The 23,097-nt window shown below is 35.4% G+C and overlaps 1 protein-coding gene across 1 annotated transcript; it reads left to right on the top strand.

The window, feature by feature from the left end:
• The first annotated feature begins 276 nt into the window (after nucleotides 1–276).
• LOC124634467 (lachesin-like) lies at nucleotides 277–22,089 on the top strand. Its single transcript, XM_047170064.1, has 8 exons — nucleotides 277–397; nucleotides 18,257–18,354; nucleotides 18,655–18,862; nucleotides 19,433–19,597; nucleotides 20,494–20,622; nucleotides 21,350–21,484; nucleotides 21,564–21,716; nucleotides 21,898–22,089. The coding sequence occupies exons 1-8, from the start codon at nucleotides 316–318 to the stop codon at nucleotides 22,050–22,052; spliced, it is 1,125 nt and encodes a 374-aa protein (XP_047026020.1). The 5' UTR covers nucleotides 277–315; the 3' UTR covers nucleotides 22,053–22,089.
• Nucleotides 22,090–23,097: the final 1,008 nt, after the last annotated feature.

The raw sequence follows: 23,097 nt of genomic DNA, 5'->3' as shown, positions 1-23,097 counted from the left end.
AAAGTACTGCCAAAACTTGGACCCCAAAATCAAATCTCAGTCCCAGACGATTGATAAGTGAAGTGGAAAGGAAGGAATTATTATTAAGTTTGATTCAGCTCGCGTGGAATGCGTTCGGCAGCGCATGTGCACCGGAGCGACGAACTTAGCGAGCGAAGCCGCGCGAAGCACGCCTACAGTCGCGCCTCGACTCGCTACGCGGACGCACGTAGCACGCCTACGCCGCTACGGGCTACGAACTTCTACATCGTCGATCTCGCGTAGTATGCCGCGCGAACAGTGAAGTTTTTTTCGCTACCATACAATGTGTTTTGAATGATGTTGTTGGGAAAACTCTTGTTCTATATACACTTCGGACTTGTCTTCCATGTTGTGATTTGTTTTAAGGATTCCGTCGGTAAGTTCAAAAAATCAAGGGAAAATTTAAAAAAGCTGGAATATGTTTGTCTAAAAAACAACGGATCGTAAGGCATGTTTAATCTGAGCTCATTCATATAAATAAATAAAAACATGTCTAGGGTAAAACTTATGGGAAAAATATATACTACCATTACTAAACCTTTGACATTGAATGACAAATAATTCTAGTACATTTACGTAGTAACATTTTAGTGTCAATAAAATTACTAGCGACCAATTGATCTATATTTTTCGTGACTAAGAGATATAAAAACAATTTTCTATATATTCAAACTTGTCGGTCCTTTTATAACTTAATCATGAATCTAGATGTATTCAAATTATTGTAATTAGGTACGGTAAAGATTTATCAATATTAATTAAATATAAGTAAGGTTGGAAATTAATTTATAATACTAAAGTCAATTATAAGACATTCTTAATTTATTAAAATAAACTTAGCACTAGAAATATAACTTTCTTTGAGTAATGTTAACGGTTACAGATAACATCAAATCATGATTCTTGTAACAAATATATATTAACCTTTTACGTACATTTAATAATAATAATTAACTTACCTGGACACCAACTTACTTTTTCATTAAACAGAATACATTAAACGCGAAATATAATTTCACAGTGTATGCGAAAACGGTAGCTTTTAAAGCCAAACCTTTAACAGTGTAACCCCTGTAACGCCTCAGTATTTTCAATCATTACTTCGATTAAAGACTTAATTTAAATGCTTTCTTTATTCTGCAAACTCTTATAATGCAGATGTAGATCAATAAGAGTGAACTTTGCAAATTAAAAAAAAAAAAAAACAGATCCCTATTTTTTCAGTATCATCATTCATTATTATAGGAATAACCCCAAACTTAGTTTAAGTTTAGTTTAGATAAAAAAAAAACAGGTTAAAATGAGCAACTGTTTTTTAGAAGTTACGATTACCTACATGTGTATTAATACAATTCCTTTAGACATTAAAATATGTATACAGACGTCCACGTACAGTCAAAGTCGATTGGCGGATTACGTTCAAGGAATGTGCTAGCGACCTAGCTAACAAACTGCGGTTGCAATCCATCTGCCAATTGAGGTGATAATACCCCCTTAAACATGACATTACAAAGCTTAAAAATTGAGTTAATAATAAAAATAAGGCACCAGCTTTCTAGTTAGTTAAGTACCTGTTTATCAGTAGCTCAAAAACAGTTTTTTTTCCTGGGACCGATTTTCCCTTTTTTTTTGTAGTTCACTTTAATGCTATCTGTCGTACCGCTAGGGCTAGACCAACTCACATTCCTAGGCAGTACTTGAACCAAACCTTGGCAATGTCCTTTAGAAATTAAAATACATATACGTACAACGTACAGTCAAAGTCGATTGCCAGATTACGTTCGTGGAATGTGCAAGCGACCCAGCTAACAAACTGCGGTTGCAATCCGTCTACCAATTGAGGTGATAATACCCCCTTCCTCCTTTGTTAGTTATTCGCTGCACGGAGCTGCACGAATCAACTTTAAATGGATAATTTAGATAAATAGGCAAGCGGTGTTTTTAGCGGTTATTCTTTGCGTTTTGTTTTTTTAGTTATGCAATGGTGGAGAAAGATTAGTTCAGAGACACAGAGGAACAGTTCTGACTATCACGTAAGATAAGCTTTTCATGCATCTAAGCTGCTTAGTCACATTAACTAAGAACATCTCAGTAAGTAAGTAAGTGACTAATCAACAAGTTTCCATACGACAAAAAAAAATTCTCACAATACGAGCTTAATAGATAGTAAGATCAGATGTTACATGTCCATTACAATGTCCAAAAAAAATAATCTGTGGTATTAAACCCACAAAAATTCGGCGAAAACACTAAATTACAAATAATATAAGTCTTTGTTTATTCGTGAACGAAAGGTCACGTTTATAGGATTTTCTCATTCAAAAGGTTTTCCATGAAATCTGGTTTATCTTTGCCACTTTATTTCCGACTAACTGTTTCCAGCGGTTCTGCTTACATCCTGCGAATCGCTTCCCGCAAGTGGATCAAACTGGCCTTTGTCATATCAGTTGTTTCATCATTAGCTTATCCTTTATATGGAAAACTACACGCATACATTTTGTATTCGCTTTCAGATAAAAGAACATGACTGACTAACATTGTAAAATAAGGTTTAGTAGTAGTTAGTTTAAATCTCGAATCATTTCAAAAATTAATTGAAACAAACATAAAACGTCTTAATTCCCAACTGTATTAAACTTATTAACCGTCGGAAATATTCACGATTCCCTGAAACCGCTAAAAGTTATAAATAACATTATTTACAGCCTATTTAATATGAATGTTGGTTATATAGTAGTTTAGACTACTCCAATTAACATCTCTAGTCGTAATTATTTCGGTCATTATAAATAATTGATAATTCCTTTTTGTCGTAACCCAGCACTCGGACTTGGTATTTGACCCATTAAGCGCAGTCCGCTAGATTTGAAACTAGCTAATAGGGTTAGAAACTCTACACTGCGCTCCAAAACTCAAATTACCAATGTAGCTAACCAAATTTAATGGAAGAGTCGCCTTGTCTGCTGCATGCTGAGAACTTATGGGGTAGCACAGTTACCAAGGCGGGTCCTTAAACAGACGACATTAATAAACACCTACAAAGCCAAATTTCCTTACCTACAACTCCGTGACACTTATCAAAATATTTTTCTTCATAACAAATGTGCAAATACAAAAAAATATGCCACAGTTAATTTCATTGATATTTATTTTATGGCAAAAACTGTGAGTTTACAAATAAATGCGGTTTAAAACATGAAAATGTTGTTAATAACTACTTAATAATTATGCTACAACAGCAAAATCATTTAGTAACAAAACGTAAAAAAGAAACATTTAATTATATTTTGAATACTTATTTGAGCCACACTAATGCGCTCTAAGAATAGTTGAAGCGAACTTCTCTTCAACCACTAAGCCTATCATGTTGTCTAGAACAAAATATAACAATTGCCTAGTTTTATTTTAGTTCTAAATAATCTCAGATTTGCGGTTTTCTCACAGTATTTGAGGATTTTCATGGCAGACGATAAAATGAATATCTAATATTAGAAACGAGGTAAATTAAAAAGGTAAAGACGATATCATTTAAAAAAAATTGAGTATTATATTTCTTCGTTAGTCACACATATTAAGTAAGTAGTTACTTACTAGTCAAAGTCTAAGTGAGACTTAAGTCACAAGATCCCATGAAACGTCTTAGTGCAGTTGCAAGGAGCACGTCCTATGCAGAAGAAACGGCAAGTAACTGCATAGACATTCTTTTTAAATAAGAAGTGTTAATAATATCTATATCTCCAAGAAAATGAAAGTTGAGCTAGAAAGTTATACAAATAAATAATTTGTACAGGGTTACCTATCACTGGACGCTCTTTTCCATGACAAATAATTATAATTAACAAGCAGTTATAAATTAATGCAAAGGTAGTTTTAACTTCTGTCTATAAAAGTTCAGAGGATACTAATGGAATGGAAGTTCTCAGTATTTATTGATTTAATTTTCCTCGTCTTCCTTGACTACTTAATTAAGCGAAACCATAGAAGATGATTAGATTTTTATTAAACTATTTAATTATTAGATACATAGTAGGTATTTGATTAAATTATTATATGGGGAAAATACAGATAGAAGAGTATGGAAGAAGACAATATTCTGCGCCGACTAGATAAAATTAGGATAAGGGAAGGAGTATGATGATAACCTATAGACATAATGCAGACAGGCTGTTTAATTTGAACCGTCAATCCTTACTTAAGTGCCTAATGATTTTATAACAACGTAAATAAATAATACGGGTACAACAAATTGGGTAAACCAAGTTCACAAATAAAAAGATACCGGTACTTTCGCCTACGATATTATTAGGTAACTGGGTTGCTTCGTGGGAGGTTGCGCGAAGCGACAACCAGCTGTTACACGAGCCGTTCTTTTTTTAAATTTAATCAAATTTTTATATGAAGAAAAAGGGACCGTGTAAAATCTTTGCGTTTATTTCTTTTTCTTATATGTTTTGTTGGAGATAACTTACGATACTATTTAATATTGAGGTGGAGTTGTGACCTAAGGACTTACCACTATTTCAGTAATCGAAGTCAATTGACTGGAATATCCAAGTGTACTTCCTAGAATATCACCCAATTTTGACATTATTTATAATACACATACTATTCAAAACAATACTAAAATTGCTCGATCTTTTTTTATTGAAGGAAAAGAAAATTATTATTTCCCAAATCAAAGAAAATATAGTTTTTTGGTAAAATAACGAGCATATGACAAGGTTTTAAAAGGTCAATTGTAAGTTACAAGTACCTACATTCTTTACGTCAAAAAAGTTCAACATTGAAACATTACTAGGTATTATATCATAATTATAAGTAGGCGCCGTGTAACCACAACTTAATTAACAATTAAACGCTAATTACTAATACAATACATTTGAAGTCCCATTCAATTACTAATAGCTTTAATAGAACTGTAATGATATGCGAAAGGGCAATACAATGACATACAAATAAACAATCACAATTGACAATTCATAACATTATTCAATAATTACTAATCTTTCAAAATACCATTGAATCCATAAAGCAAAATATCAATGATAAAATATCGAGGTACCCATATCTAAACTCAAAACTACCCTTTTCTACAGTCAGTAACAATTGATCGTATAGCCTTCAACAGGTTTCAGTCAGTAACAATTTATTTAAACTTTATAAATAACCAAACACGTTCGGATGGCACGTTAAACTGTAGGTCCCGGCTGTCATTGAACATCCTTGGCAGTTGTTACGGGTAGTCAGAAGCCAGTAAGTCTGACACCAGTCTAACCACTGGTTGCCCGGGTAACTGGGTTGAGGAGGTCAGATAGGCAGTCGCTTCTTGTAAAGCACTGGTACTCAGCTGAATCCGGTTAGACTGGAAGCCGACCCTAACATGATTGGGAAAAGGCTCGGAGGATGGATGAACTAACCAAACACAGTAGCAGGTTTGTACATATATCATATTGACAGATATTTAATAATTGATATTATAGCATACACAGTTAAGAAAACATAATTCATTAATTAATATCAAAATATCGGTCAAGCAACATGTCAGTGATGTAGCATCAGCTAGCCTCAGATGAAAGCCGGCTTAGCGCCATGAAACGCAACGCCACATCGCCACATCCCACACAACCTACAGGAATAAAGGTTAAACACCCCTGGGGCACGCCGACTGTCGTGTGAAACATAATCAGGGGTCGCACACATTTATTATTTAGTTATATAATTTTCCTAGTTTCCACCTTTTTATTATAAACCCACGATAGGGTTGAATTTACGCGTAAAGTTTCCTCCGGGGTAATTGATAGACATGTGTTCGTGAATTATTAAAATGACGATTAAGCTGAGGAATTCCCAAAGCGGTTACAATTTCGTTGAAGCTTAAAAAAGGTTTTTTATCCAAACGAGGTCAGTGGTTTGCTTATTATTATGACCTTCAAATATTGTGAACATCACAGGTGTGATTCCCGAGGGGATATCTTTTTTATGATTAAAGATTTAACTAAATTCATATTACCGTATAGAACGCATTGATTCTTGAATAATTTTATACAAGACGCAGTAATATTCTCAAATATAGTTACACTGTGAGATAATACGTCAAGCAATTATTCGATCAATTAGCTTCTAATAAAGTAGATACACCTCAATTAACAATCAGCACAATTAAGGGGACTACACAATAGGCATATCAGATTACCTGTATCTTCGCTAAGTCATCATAGACAATACATGCAATTGTAGCTAACTGCCAACTGAGCATCTCACAAACGATTTTATCGTAAAACTATATTTATCCCTCTTCAAACCTAATATTAGTTTAATCAATTTAATATTTTTGATACATTTAAAATTCGTTACAAGTGGGTCAACGTCACCGCAAAAGAGATCCTTGATGATGGAAAGCAAGCGAGAGGAAGACCAAGGAACGTTGGAGAGAAGACTCGGATAGCTTTCGCGCGGACTGGCCACAAAAAGTGACCGACAAAGACAGATGGAAGGCTATAGGGGAGAGTCCTTTGCTCAGCAGTGGGACAGCATAGCTTTTATTATCGCCGAATCGACGAAACCCAATTAAATCAATGTAAGCATGGGATGTTGAAATCAAAGGAAAATTATACAGAACTAACAATTAACAACAACACACATAATATTAATAGCAAAAATTCTAGGTAAAGCGTATTATGTTAAATTATTGTAAGCTTCCATAAATCTAATTTTATCTGTGAATTGTCATGTTAATTCCACATAGATATTCACGTCAGGAACGACATTTATGTTAAATACGTTCATGAGCATTTGTCGGTCAGTTTTGATTTGAATTTCAACGTAAATTGAAGTAAATCGTGCGTTATATCGTGTTTAGTAACGATTTTGAAATATTAAACATTATTGCCTTATCCAAGTTTTGGTGGAGATATGATTTACGTTATGAATATGATTTGAACGGTATCGAATTTGAGAAGTTTATATTTGCCATTGATTTCGTACTTTGATTTCATGGGTTTTGGCAAAATAAAATGTACAGTCAGCGTCAAATAGTTAGTGACACTCAGGGTATTCAAATAAGTAGACGCATCCAAAAAGTCAATAATATCGGTACAAACAAAGTTTCCATATTGTTGTCAACAATATATTCGCTCAAAAGGTCGAAACGTTTAAAATGTCATATAGATCGGTTCAGTCAAACCGCCATAAATATGGTTACAGTCATCCCGCCAATGGTATCCAAGCATTATAAGTGTTCAAAAATATGGAACACATTAGAAAAATAAACTAGCATGTAAGGACGGCCGCACATGTCAGGTACCTGATTCGATTCTCCAATTGGAAACCCGATCGGAGGAGTCCCACATACAGGCGATTGATTGTATTGGCGATTGTATCAAAGAACGCTTATAAAATAAAAAATATTTTTTTAAAACTAAAAATGGAGATGACGAATTTCTATTAGCAACTCTTGTCAAAAGAATGTAAGAATGAAAGAAAAGAAAGCGATGCTATTGGGAATACACAGAGATCAATTCTATCGTTTAAGTCGTCATGACGTATGTTCCATAAACATACGGGATACTTTTTGACAGTTAATTAGCACCACGTACGTCCGCACCGCACGATGGCCAAGGCGACCTGGACATCTGGAGACAAACCCGTACGAACGAACCGAATGTGTGCACCGCTACATAGAAATTGTACTGCGAGTGCGCCTTCAGGTACCAGATTCGGTTACTTGAACGGTCGTCGAATCGATCCGATGCACTGCTCGTGCATCCTGGTCGGACGTTAGATTTTTTAATCATTCGGGCGCATTCCGCATTCGGGGCATTTCGTGCGTGTGCGGCTTTAGAATATTTTCTATGGAATTGACGCCTTCGGGTACCTTGATTTGATAACCGCATCGGGAACCAATAGCAGTCTAAGGGTTAAACAAAGACATTTCTTATAAAAGTAAAAAATCTTCAGGATATTATTCTCGTTCAGAATCTGCGATATTTTTACTCTGGCGTCAGCAAAACCCCAGCAGGGCCCTCCAGGGCCAAGGCCTGCCGGGGCTGCGGGTTTGTGCGAAAGATTTGCATACCGAAGTCGAAGAAGTCTGGGATTCCATGAGAGGAGACAATTTTTGCTATAATGCGGTACAATCCATGCGAAGACGTCTTTCTGACGTAATTCTAGCAGAGGGTGGCTATACACGATTTAAGTAAAAAAAATAAAAATAAAGATAATTAAAGCAAAAATGTTTTTGTTTATTTTTACACCCGTTGAGAGTTTTCTGTGTTCTATACGTTCCAAAGTGACTTGATAAAAAGTGCTCATTTTGTCGTTAATACGGAATGTGGTCATTTTAAATAAGTACAAAAGTTAAATTAAATACGAAATAATTTCGTATTAAGCAATATACATTTGTGACATGAACATGTTATTGAATCATAGATAAGCACTCTTTCTCTATGAGATATATATACATACTCATACTCATTATCAATGAGGTTTACATCTATTTCCATCGGCTATTTCTTGCTTAAATATAAGTACTTATCGTAAACGGCTATGCACGAAATTATTTAGAAAACAAAAGACATGTCTATGACGTCATGCTTAAAATGAAAAGGACAGCAGAAGTTTCTAACCCTTTCATTTTGTGAAATGTTGACGTGAGAAATAATATTTAAAATATAAAGCAGTAAAGTTCATTTTTCTAATGTGTTCCATATTTTTGAACACTTATAATGCTTGGATGCCATTGGCGGGATGACTGTAACCATATTTATGGCGGTTTGACTGAACCGATCTATCTATATGACATTTTAAACGTTTCGACCTTTTGAGCGAATATATTGTTGACAACAATATGGAAACTTTGTTTGTACCGATATTATTGACTTTTTGGTTGCGTCTATTTATTTGAATATGTCACTATTTGACGCTGACTGTACTAAAATCTGCGCTTCATGGAATAAGATGTTTAATCCAAACTGAAAACAACATAAGTATCTATTATATGTTAATTTAATCTTATTTTCATATTATTATCGTAATCCAAGTAGCCAAACAATTAAACAGTCAAACTGTCGAAATTCCCGAAATCATTTCCTCGTACAAACGACAATAATGTTTAATTTATAACTGATAAACTAATTAAGGGTTTAACTGTAGCAGTGATTCTGTTACAATTTGTCCCTCAATAAATCTTTGTTCCCGCTTTAGCCTGTCCTGCCGGTAGGACGTCGCCTCCCCGATTCCTCCGTTTCTCTTGTTCTTGTGTCATCTCCGATAAATCCTTTAAGAAAGCGTTTAAATCGTTCGCCATTTGCTCAGTTGCGGTGTTCAAGAGACTCGAAAGACATTAACTGTAGTTACTTCGGCCGCAACTCGTTCGGCGCACTTTAATTGTGAACAACTTCTTATTTTTCCCTAGTTTATAATGACGCTGTTTGTTTTGCAACTGTTTTGTTCGGATAAGTCACTCATTGTTAGTTCCGACCCAATTGTTTTGGGGAATTTGGTAAATAAATTTTGCGAATGTTATGAAGGGTGCTAACAATCCTATCAATACAATGTCTTATTAATTAGTGGAATAATTGGTGGGAAAAGGGCTCCCCCTCCGTCCGGTCACGTCGTCCAAACTTCCGGCCAGCCATTAAATTAAGAGCAACTAAACTTCATTTATCTCGGCTTGTTACTTCCACGGACGATAAGGTTCAGAAACACGGCTGGAAACTTCCACAAACTTACAGCTAACTTCGGCGAAAAGTTATCGAATCACGCCGATCGTTCGAAAATTTGTTACTTACTCAATATTTTAAATAATCTTCTTTGCAACACTTCTTATCTCAAAGTTTTCACTCCCTTAAAACTCGATTCGATTAGTGATAATAATTTACCTGCGTAAGACTCAAGTTCGCTTAATTTTGTTAATTAATTCTTGAAAGTACTTACATTTATTACGTTTGTAATTTCCCTACAAACGCCATGAATGTAATAAAAGCGTTTGTTATACAAATACTTACTCATTTAACAGTAGTGAAAAGTTTCATATCACATGAAAATTTTAACATAACTAGGTGCTACTATCTGAATATGTAAATCCTACACGTACGTTTATAGTACTCCAGTACTGGGATAATTCATGGAAATGACTCTCTAGAGTGCGGTCAAGTTTTTGTACTTTTTAAAAATAGTTTAAGACAGTACAGTAGTGTGGCGTAATAAGTGACCTTAATTTGTAGAACATATCGATTCTCGTAGGATATTTAAAGTGGAATAAACTTCTTACATTGAGGCAGTGGTCGCGTGACGAGCCACGTTTGGCGGAGCGGGCGCGGGCGCGGGGCCGCACGCCAGCGCAGCGCCAGCCGCCAGGCGGCGATGCGATACGCAAATATTTATATCGCCCCCCACGGCACAAGTCATTGCCTGAAAGCGTTGTCTTGTACCAACCTCGTTGTAAAGAGAAAATATTGCCTGTCGATGCTATTCACAACTAAGTCACGGCACAAATAAGTCGCGTTGCATAACGCCCATTCAAAGGCATGGCCCCAAATTAAGATTAAGTGAGGTTTTACACAGTATCGTGATTTATCGGTTATATCTTTTTTGTAGCGCTGACGCTTTTAATAGACCCACTTTCCTTTATTCAGTATTCAGAGTAATATGATACAAGACTAATATTGACATTATAAATGTAGGTTTCAAACAATCTCTTTAGATAAAATGCGACCATGTTGGAATGCCGCTAGACGTTTTATTGTTTGCATTCATGTCTAGGCTTAATGAGAGCCTTGTTAATAAAACGGCTATATTTTCTTTTATACAAATGGAAAACTCTTGTTAAACAACCGTGTATAGTTAAATAGCAAGCAGCTAAGTAATTCCATTTTGTTGTTTTTTAAACTGCCTTTACTGAAAGTCAAAAAGTTTTGGTAAACATTAGCCGAAAGCTATAAAGAAAACAAAAAATGACTAGTGTGCGTGCTCACCCTTCACGTATTAAGGGCGAATAACGTTCTTTTTAATTTCAACTGTCGATTTGAGGGTTGTTTGGATTACGCAATACCGACTTTACCTTAATAGCATGTTAGGATATCATATTTATAGAAGCTGCCAAACAAACCGACAGAGCAGAATATAAATACCTAATGAATAATTTCCTCTTTTGTCTCTTTAACAAAGAAATCTGCATAAAAGGTTTTCCTGGTAAGCACTATCAGCAAGTCTGACAAATAGACGGAAAGGAGTTTAAATATCTGCGAGGCTCGGATAGCAGCCACTTGTCGACTGACGGTACCCGCGTACAGTCAGCAGACGTAATAGTTACTAGGAAACATATTTTGAGGACTTCGCGGAAAACATAGTCATGAAATGTAACGGAATGTCTTTTAATTTATCATGACACAATTGTTCAGCACACAGTAAAATCTGATGTCAAGTGGTTCACAATTAATTGATGAAAGACTTTAAAAATAATATATTATTTATCCTTAAAGCAAACAAATGCCCATCAGGTATTAATAACATTGTTTTGATTTACATAACAGACGTACAAGCGACATAGCAAACATAATTATAATTACACCTAATTAATGTTAAGCTAACCTAAACATAATTAGCGTTTTTTTTTTATTCTTTATTTATTTAAGGGACATTTATAATCGCATTGCGTATGTCAGTCCCATCGTAACCTAAATACACATCAATCATATCTGGGCCATGAACCTAAACAGACTCTTCGCAACTTCACTATTTGGTTGTGACAAAATTTTATTTAATGCGCCTACTTCAAGTCTGTTCACTTCCAAGACCCTAAACAAATCATTTCTCTCAGACTCATACCGCACACAGTCCATCATAATTAGCGTTATCTAAACCTACTTGCTGATACAACTCTACAATTTTCAAATGGAATGTTTTAATGTACATTTTTAATGAGATCATGTTCAAACAGTTAAAGATAATTAGAGTAAAAATCAAACAAAATAACTAATTATAAAAGTACCAACAAGGTGGACAGACGACCTTATAAAGGACGCCGGAAGACGCTGGATGCAGGTTGCCTCCAACAGGTATCTGAGATCTAAGGCCTCCCGCCTATGTTCAGCAGTGGACGTCCTATGGCTGAGATGATGATGATGATGATAAAAGTACCTACAATTATGTATTGTAAAGTCCTGTAGTAGAATTATATATTTTTGTTGTGGACTTTACTGACCTATTATTAAGTAAAACTGATTAAAACTTATGCATAATTAATGCAGGCTGAGCGAAATGGTGAACGAATGAAATTATATTCATAAAACTAATCATTCCGTGATAAGTTTCATAAGTTTTAAATGAAATTCAGTATTCCGATTGTAAATTGAATATTCTATTAACACTTTGGGTTTTTCCTTTGGTATTTTTATGATAGAACACGCTGGCATTACAATATTAGTTTTTCTTGAATTATAGCTACCATGTTAGAGGTCCACACACTGCCAACTTTTAGTAGGCCGATAGTTTGTTTGAGCTCGTAGATAAGTTAGTATGAAGATGAATGGAAGTAGACACAATGGAAGAACACACATCAGATATTTAACCTGACTGAAAACTTAAGAATATACCTATGAATAAAGATTTTCTTTAAATAAATAGACGTGTGTATGTATTCTCAAGATGATACTTATTTTTTTCTCTTGCTTGGGTATATTTAGGTACTTATTATACTAATTAGCAACCCACATCTTAGAGACGTACATCAGGAATATAATACTAATAAGTGCGGTATCTAGAATACTAAACAGCCGGTAATTAATGAAATAACACTAAATTGTGTACACAATAAGACTTGTGTGGCATGCTAATTTCATTACACGATGAATTTAATTACAAAACATTATAAGACGTGTTTGTTTTAATGTTTTATTGAAAATTATGTTTATATTTCAAAAAGCTAACAGAGGTTTGGAAATGTAGTAAGTAGTTACGATGAAAAAACGCTTATTCAAGTGAATGTAAATACCTACTAATAACAGAAAAACAATGTAATATACCTAATGTTACTACTACGTTAGCTATTTGGAAGCCTTGTAGGACATCAATTAATATTTTGAGCAATCTCTACGTTCAAAATAAGGAGTAAAAAATAAAGTCTGATATATGAACGTTCTACCTGCAAAAACTGGATCCTATAACTTTCATAGATTTTATATCACGGCCCGATTGTTTACCTTCGCTCTCCGAGGCAAAGGTTGTGCGGTCGTACTGAACATGACTGAAATATGTTCATTCATCCATAGGTTTGCTGTTACTCATAGTGACATGGATTTTTTTGCTTCTTGGTTTCATAGTCTTGGCGTCGTAAAGGTTAGTAACGTTTGTGGAAACGTAGAATGCTCAACATAAATATTTAAAAGCATATAAAGTGGTGGCAAAATAGGCTTTTCTAATATAACGAATTGGCCACTTTTTCTGTTACTGTAAAATACCTAACACGTGATGGTCTCTCGCTTCTAATCCGCAGTGCTCCGTGAAGCACACTCACACGTTTGATGTCGCAAAAGCTTCGCGCTATAAAGATCCCTCTTACTTATACTGTATCCCGTTGTATAATATAAGTTTAAAAGTATAAAACATACCTACACGCACGTATGCGCCAACTGGGCTTTGAATCCCCTCGGCTAGACAGACGTGCTGATATGGAAGCATGGATTGAAGTTTTAAAAAGTAAAAACCGGGCAAACGTGATAAAATATGATTTCCTTTGTACTTCGCTACAATGGATTTTATGCATGGTTGTTCGTGACATTTGCTTTATAAGGCATCATGCTGCTTCTGAATAAAATAAGTACCTGTAGCAATTCTTATATCGTTTAAATAATTTACCGTCTTATTAAATCATGAAATTACAGCCAATTTTATTATCATAAGAACCTACATCTTATCTTTTATAACATAGGTTACGATGGGCATTGTTTTGACAAATACATTGCCTGACGATTAAATCGCCCATTTGGATTGGTCGCTACGTCACGGACTCTAATTTCGAATTCCGCGTAGGTCGTAGATATTTTCTGTGCGTGCTCTCAGACTCCGTACTGGTTACTTTAATTTGTACTCAACAAATGTGACCAACATCCTAGAAAAATATTCCATTAAAAAACATGACGTTATTCCACTTGCTGTCTGATATCATTTATATTATCATATATAGGACATGTTGGTGTACAAGTCTATAAATAATATAGCACTGGGTATGTTCAGTGTGGACTCACAAATGGACCAATTAGAGCAACTGTACTCGTGAAGTCCACAACGAGTGTTTGCTCACAGTACTATCAGTATTAATTCAACAAGCGGGACAAGTGAATTCCTACTGCAGCACCGAGACACCAAGACACGAACACTAAGCTAATCGAATACGGGTATATTATACAACTTCAGTTCTGTTCTCTAGAGACTCATTGCAACCGAACACAAACTTTAACGATAGCAAGCGTTAATTTAATAACGACCCAGATGAAAATATAATTGAAACTAAAATTCAGTTTTTACTTTCAGTGTTAAACCCGATATCATGTTTAAAAGTTACAATCGTCACGTACATTTGATAATCTCTAACAGAACTCGACAAATTGTGTACGGACTACGGGCGAATAGAGCCAATTGCCGTCCGATAAAAAAACAATAGGGAGAGCTTGCCTTTCTGTCATGCGGAATACAATGGTATTCTTCCTGAGCGATAAAACAGTCGCCCGCAGACATCGGCAACCGTGAATGACAGTTTACGATGTAAAAATACATAGTACATTACAGAATTTAACGTCCGCAACATCGTATGTGCAAGTACCAACATAAAGCATTTAAAACTTTCTTTTAGAGTCTCTAAGGAGGGGTAATATTCTGACATAAATTCTCCCCAGGGGTTCACCCCACTCCTTGAACCCATAAAACGATAAAGATCATCTTTTGTAGCTTCTGAAGGGAACAGTTACGTACCTCCTTGTATTTTAAACAATTCGTTCATTCCGAAGAAATACATCGAGACAAATCCACTCATTAATATGCGGAGTTTAAACTTTGCTTAAAGTTTGTTATCTGGGAATTGTCTAAAATGTACGGAGGTATTTAGAAGGGCTCCTTCTCATAAGTTATCAACAGATACCTTTTCTGATAGCAGATTGCTACAAGGAATTTTATAAAATATCTCTGAAAGGAAGATGGCCGTCGTTCGAATTCTTCAGAAGAGAGAGAGAGTTTGTCAATCTGAGACATCTAAATGAAAATATTAGATTTCGTGTGTACGATAGAAATAATGAGGAAAATTTGAGAAATACTGATTTGTTTAGATGTTAGTAAACATAAAAGTGTTATTTATAAAATTATTCGCATTTTGGTTTTGCGGAATATACTGCAAGGATATTTTACAGGGAGGTTTCAGTATAGGTACATGCCATCGATCAAAGATCAATAAGATAATACTGTCGTTGAGTGTGCAAAGTGGCGTTATTTCTTTTTGATGTCGAAAATGACCAAAATGTTAAGTGCGATCATGACCACAGATCAAGTAGAGCTTTGACTTTGACTCTGAAAAAAAAGGTTGAATTCACATGTACATATATCTACTTTCACGTATTTACTAATATATACTTCTAATATTTTAAGTGGCCCAAGATTTAAACAACGACAGAAATACAGGCCAGAAAATGGTTAAGCTATAAAACTTGCCCATTTTATTACCGATCAAATATATCTATTGTTTTTATTTAATCTCATAGATTCCTTAGCTATTCCAGACCTTATGATTATAGCTATAAAGTCTATTTTAAGCTTATCTTCAAAAGTACTATTTGATTATATTATAGGACAATAAAATTTCACTGGCGAGAGGAAGGGGTGGGTACTAATATGTTACCCTTTATTACACCTTTAGTATATTGAATGCTCGGAATAGATACGGAGAAAAAACGTTCATTATCGGCTCTGGCGCGCAAATAAAACAAGATAGCACCCCAGGGCCCGCTCACTTGGATATTGCGACCCGCAAGCAAATTTGCTCTAGGCACAATAAATGCTTAGGACTGTACGTGCGAGAACACACTGCCGGGGCAACAATAACATTTGTATATACATACTGATACATTAGTGCGGAGATAAAGCTCAGTGATATATGGACGACTATAAACATGTCGCCTTCATACCAACGACTACTTTGTTCGAATTGATAACTTTATCTGTTGGATAGGTACCAATAGCTCAAAGCGAAATACTTACGACTTATCACTTCTCATTATCTTAGAAATATAAAGCAAATTCCTAATTGATCGTTATTTCAATCTCATAATACAAATTGGCTTTAATGAAATGCTCAATAGAGATAATATAAGATTTTGATGAAATAATTGCGATAACTTTGTGAGTACGTCAATAGAATTCTAATAAAGACGAACAGGTTGTGTTTGAAATTGGAATTTGGACAAAATTGGAGAATAATTTTATTGTAAACATGCGAATGATTTTCAAAGGGAGTGTCTAAGAATGTTGTCTAGGATTTGGGAATTTTAAGATGTTGTTTGTGAATTTTCAGTAGCAAATAGCCTTTGGGCCATCGCCCTAACCGTTGGCAAAGGGCATGGACTTAGAAGCAAGGGTCGTGATCCTAGCTATTTTAAAATCTAGCTCATAATAAATCTTAGCGGGTGGAATAGAAATAGTATTCAAACTATCTCTCAAAAAAGATGGAAGGGAAAAAAGTTCCGCTATTGCCGAGGTCGGCTATAGACACTGGCTGGAAATAAATCCAGTGCAAATATTTCTTCAGTTAGTAATTAGTTTACCATCTGGCTGTTCAGCATTCATCATCTTCATTTTATTGCCGCTTCGCTGTTACGGTTTATTTTATTTATTCATGCCCTCACGATAACTTAAAACGTTATTTTTGTACAGCTTCACTTTGTGGATTTATGATTTTTATATTTGGAAATTCTGCATGCGATACTTTAGACGTTTTAATGATTAATCCCACTTAAAAGCTAACCGTATTTTTCATTTTTTATACGATATATGGTGTACCTAAATTGGGATAAAATTTGAATGCTTTTATTTTTTGGTAGTTACAAAAGCATAAAGTTAGTTCACTTTTCGTTTATTTTATATAATAATACGCGACTAAACAATAATGGTACAACTCAATAGTTAAACAATTAGATGGTCTAGTAACAAAACAGCTCAACCGTCAGTAGGAGCTCTTAATTTGCTATTGATGTTCAATTACATTACAGATGCCTTCAAATAGTATAATGTTCATAGTATTGTTGATCAGCCTATCTTGTAGGGTCTAACACAAGGGAAATGTCTGTGTGGGTGTAAGTTTACATCTGTAGTACACCGTAGATATATATTTGCTAACTCATAAAAAAATAATTCAGTAGTCTGATTACTGAAATTATGTAAGTAAAACAACTTTTTGATACATTGTCCATGTTATATGCCACACTTTCTATGGTAACTTATCATCATCATCACCCTCCCTATATCCAGAATTTATTTGGAGTCGGTATACCTCTAGTTTGTCTTCTTCTTCTATCATACTTATTATGGCCTACTTTAGAAGTATTTTACAAATTATGCTAATCCTATTTTTTTAATGAATTTCATCTTACTATTAGTCAGATTTGTGTGTGTATACAAACAGGCAACACAAATGTCCTGCAGATCTGGTATTATCGTGCGACGGGTAGTTAAGCTCCCCAAAATAGGGTCGAGCTACATGATGACGGATGCATGGCTGGAGACATTTTGACTTAGCTATGCTGTGGCCATCTATTTAAAAGAAGGATATATTGCTATATTCAGACGATTTGACAATATAAATAGTTAAGGACAATACGTGTGTGTCACGAAACATATTGATCACTAAGCTGAGATTAGTTGGGACATAGCAAACAATACAGCTAATGTTTGAGGAATTATCAAAAACCATTTCTACTACATACGCCCAAACCGTAAAGTCTTACATAATAATATGATTTCTGAACCCTTTTCCCGAATTACGAGGTCTATACGACGAAAATACACACATTGTACACAAACTGAGGCCCACGTGGTAACTTAATATATTATAATTTATGCGACTCAATTGCCTTCAGAAAATATTTGAACACAAAGCTGCCGCCAACAATTATGTAACAGTAGTTAGCTTTTAAAATTAATTAACGGTTAAACAATAACAGCGTAATAAAGACTAATATTAAAATTATTGTTCTAGAAGTACCACGTTTTGAAGATAGCCTAAACAACTTGACTGTGTCTTTGGGAAGAGAGGCAGTTTTCACTTGTGTCGTCAATGACCTCGGCTCTTACAGGGTAAGTACTTTTAAACTAGACTTATGTTGTTTGGAACTAAGTGGATTGTTTGGAGCCGTCGCAGATATAATGACTTAGAATGCTTTAATATTTTCAAGCATTAAACTAACGTTAAAGTGCTTACAAGGACTGCTATCTTCATTTGACTTTGTACTTATATCATTGAACCTTTTCTGAGATATACGAGAGCAAAGAGTTCACAGTCTGACACATAAAAGTAAAAAATGGCATTCCGAAAAAAAAAAACAGCAGTTCGAACTTCAAAAAAAGAACACCGATTTAAAATTGATTTGTTTAAAGGTGGCGTGGCTACGCGTGGACACGCAGACTATCCTGACGATTGCGACTCACGTGATCACGAAGAACCACCGAATTGCGGTCAACCACAGTGACCGGCGGGTGTGGTTCCTACACATACACGACGTCCGACAGTCGGACAGAGGCTGGTATATGTGCCAGCTCAACACTGATCCCATGAAGAGCCAAACGGCATATTTAGATGTAGTTGGTAAGTGCACTAATTACCTAAAAGATGCTTAGCAAAAAATTTTCACATTATAAATGTCTTGATTAAAAATACTAATTTCATAGTGTTTTTAAATGCAGAGACTTTCGTGAAATTGACATTTAATTTTCAATCTATTTGGTCAACTTTTGACGACAGCTTAAAATATAATGCATGTAATAAGGTCTCAAAAGTAATTTTATATTAAAGTTTACATGAGCAGGCAAGCATGTAGTATAATCAATTTGTGTACCAAACCGTGTGCCTTGTTATGTTCATAATTAATTCATATCGGTTAAGGTGAATTTGAAATATTGTTTACACAACGTCTGCTTATCAATTCAGAAACGTTTCTTAATTTAGACGTTTTTTTCTTTGGTAAATATTTTTGTACGTTATGTTGTTCCAAAACAATTTTGTTAGGGTTTTGTTTATTGGACCTTGTGACTTATAAATTGATTCCTGTTCCATTCAAAAACTGATACAGTCATAATAAAAAAAAGAAACGAAGCATTACGTTCTGTACAATAAAATATTCGCGTAGATATGAAAAACCGCTACGGATTTGCGCAGTTCCCCCGGACATTTTGGACTACCCGACGAGTAGTGACCAAGTGGCCCGGGAGGGGGCCAACGTGACGCTGCGCTGTGCGGCCCATGGGGTGCCCACACCAACCGTCGTCTGGAGAAAGGAGGCTGGTGACTTGTTGCCCACTACAAACTTCACTGATACGCATAGTAAGATCTTAATCTTTATCTTTTTAATTACAGTATATTGTAAGGACATATCCTAAGAAAAGGAAGGACAACTTCTATTGTCCATTAATACCTAACAAAATCTACATTCAAGGGTAAAAATACTAATATGCTAGATATACATAGTTACCTCTCCTACTAGTTGAAGTCATAGTAGAATGATGATGATAGTTGATTTCGTTTTGATGTTTTTTTTTTGTATTAATTACAACATAGTGAGACTCATAAACCGATTCACATTATAAATATAATTTCGGTCAAATCAAATACATGAGTAAAATTGTAGCCACAAAGGATACAAACAAAAGTGGTATAACGATGCTAGTGAGTGAAATATACTTAACATTTGCAGGACCTATGATAGGGCAGACTTCAATGAGAAGACAAGACATGTACGGGTTGTTTACAAACAACTTCAATATTATACAAAGTACGAAAACATTTTTACCTAGCTTACAAACTTAAAACGTAAAAGATTGTCGTCCTGGCAGCTTTGAAATTTTCCACGGGAAATGTCAAGTTGATCGAATCTCTACCTGTCGATGAGGTTTAAAAATAGTCCTTGGAAAACAGTAGGCTGTAGCAAATATTTATCCTATAAATAAACAAGCGACCAATAAAGCGGATTGAACTTTTCTGTTGTAAACGTTAATTAGGAAAATGGTAATTTCCTTAACACATAAATAACGTATCTAAACTTCAATAGTATCGCAGAATGAAATCATCACGTTAAAGACCTCGGCACGATGAGTCTAACAAAAATAAATGACTTCGCTTCGTTCCTTTAACTTTGAATGATCTGTACCATTATTTTTGTGCTTCGTATTGTTTGAATTAATTGTCCGTTTTAGTTGAATAATGCGTATCTGTTTCATTAGATTCGTCGGTGAATGGCGCAGTACTTCAACTGGTTAAAGTTTCAAGATTACATATGGGTGCCTACCTATGTATAGCCAGTAATGGAGTCCCGCCGTCTGTTAGCAAACGAGTCATGCTCGTCGTGCATTGTAAGTCTGAACTTGAAATACTTGCACTGAAATCGATGTAGGTACTGGTCAATCTGAAAGCCTGATAGAACCTTATTGGTTTACGACGTTTATTTGTTCGTCGTCTTTTTTTAAATACGAGTTTATATTTTATTTATAAATCGTTTTATAAATAAAATATAAACTCAACTTATTCGTATAAGTTTAAAATATCGAAATATGACCAATTTGATCATGTGCTCACATAAGCTGCACAGATAAAATAGCTCGTAATACGAACACTGCAGTTAGTGTTATGATTTCCACGAAATGTGCAAAGCGATGTAGCATTTTATAAAATTCATTGACACAAATAGTCCAGAACCGTTGCGGGCGCATATCGCCGGCGGCCAGCTTTTGTCTGACGCGCGTTTTAAGCCAACTTCAATCGCTTTATAAAATGCCTTTGAGATTGGAAAACTTGATATTGCGACCGCAACCAAAATCTACATCATTTCGGACTCTAGGTCCGACTTTAAAGAGATTAAATGCTAGATGTAGATAAGTCTTTGAGCTATATACACACTTGTGGCTGCTTCGCAAAGAGCGGAAACGTATGTCGCCAGCATTAGCGCTGAATCCCAAACCGCAACTAAGCTAATTTGAACTAAATTAGGTAACCGACTCACGCGAGACCCTTACATTAACTTGTTCATTCCATAAATACTCTATGTGATGAGGTAAAGAAGTAATGCTCTTTGTGTTGCAGTTCCGCCGATAATGACTATACAAAACCAATTAGTGGGAGCAAAAGAAGGCGATACTGTACATTTGGACTGCCATTCAGAAGCGTTCCCTAGATCTATTAATTATTGGACGATAAATGATCAAATCATATCACAGTGTAAGTATCATACATAATCCGAGCTTGACGTGGGACTATTAATAACGAGGATTAAACTATCAATATGTTCACTTTGTAGCGGACAAGAGGTTCGAGATCACAGCCATAGAGAGAGGCTACGAAGTGGATATGAGGCTGAAGATTAAAAAAGTTGGTAGAAACACTTTTGGCACATACAGTTGCATATCAAAGAATTCCCTAGGAGACACGGACGGGACAATAAAATTGTATTGTAAGTATCGAAGTACAAAGTTTCAGGTTTTGTTTTTGTTGCTATGATAAGAAATACTTGGAAAACGTTTATAGGCAAAAGTTAATGGTCATGTCGAGTAACTTGATATTTTGTAAAATGGCGGCCGATCCGGCCTCGAGGGATTTTTGGTATTATTTTTGAGTGAGTGTTGTTGTTTCAGCGTTGTCCGGCAAGTTCGAGGAGATGCAGTACAACGAGGTGGGCGACTCCGACGAGAGCCCAGATGTCAGCGAGCTGGAGGCGCTCAAGCGCAGCGCCGGCGCCCGCTCCTGCCCCGCGCTATGGATCTTCGTAGTTATTTACGTTGTATTATAAAGCTACTTTGTATATAAAATATATTGTTACAATAATATTTTATTTGTCGTTTTAATAACCATGCGGCAATAATTTCATTCGATTACGACTGCCCCAGCTACTCTGTAAATAAATTTCATTCGCCTATTTGTTTTAATTTGATTGAAACACATTTTGATATGAATCATACCAGCAATTAACTTTTATTTTAAATGTTTACTCTTATAAACGCAAATAAATGTATGATTCAATACATACCTTCAAACACATATAAAATGGGAAAAGATTTATAAAGGATGTTAAGGATTATTGTTTGAGCGAAGCCGTCACTGATGTCATGTATCATGCACGAGTTGTCCTGGAAGTTCTATATTTCATGCTTGTCGTCTGTCCAAGCCCGGGAGGGACGCCGCCACCTGCGCTCCGGGGCGATGCGGCGCGAGGCGAGGCGGCGGAGTCAGGCCCCTCGCTCTAACCGCCGACATCCCACTACTATAACAGTCTGGACACTTCGCAACACGAATGTAAATTTGTCACCCGATACGTCCGAAGGTGTCGCATCACGACTGTTATCTGACGAACGAACAATTTTCTCGAGCTAAATTGTACCCTAACACCGACACAAATAGTATCATTAGAATTCATTTCGCATACACGATACTTATCGCTGCTGTGTGTTGTACGTATTTTGTTTACGTAACTACCTGGATTCATGTACCGACGTTACGTTATGATCAATATCGAGGATATAAAGCTCTATTTATTAAACATCCAGCCCTTTTAGTCTCGCATTTATCTTGGTTTAAGAACTCTAGTATAAAATAAGTTGCTACTAACATATTCCGAGGTTACGGAATTCCTGGGTAAGGGATTTTAATGATAGCTCTCGTAACCGTAATTTTTTATTTCGTCTTCCCTTTTCGTTTGGTCATTAACCTTATAAAAGCCGTTCTCGTGAAGTGCTGTACTACGAATATGAATTGTTTTTGAGAAAAAATATATATCTCTATATAATTTATACCTATGTACATATGGTGTTGTTTCATGATTTAATACTGGCGGATAT

The sequence above is a fragment of the Helicoverpa zea genome, chromosome 11, assembly GCF_022581195.2.
Source record: "Helicoverpa zea isolate HzStark_Cry1AcR chromosome 11, ilHelZeax1.1, whole genome shotgun sequence".
NCBI lineage: Eukaryota > Metazoa > Arthropoda > Insecta > Lepidoptera > Noctuidae > Helicoverpa > Helicoverpa zea.
This window is presented reverse-complemented; position numbering and strand designations above follow the sequence as displayed.

Excerpts from the sequence above, each read along its gene's own strand:
- LOC124634467 (XM_047170064.1), top strand. The coding sequence starts at position 316 with ATGATGTTGTTGGGAAAACTCTTGTTCTATATACACTTCGGACTTGTC. Across the intron at positions 19,598-20,493 it reads AAACTTCACTGATACGCATA|ATTCGTCGGTGAATGGCGCA; the intron begins GTAAGATCTTAA and ends CTGTTTCATTAG. Across the intron at positions 21,485-21,563 it reads TGATCAAATCATATCACAGT|CGGACAAGAGGTTCGAGATC; the intron begins GTAAGTATCATA and ends TTCACTTTGTAG.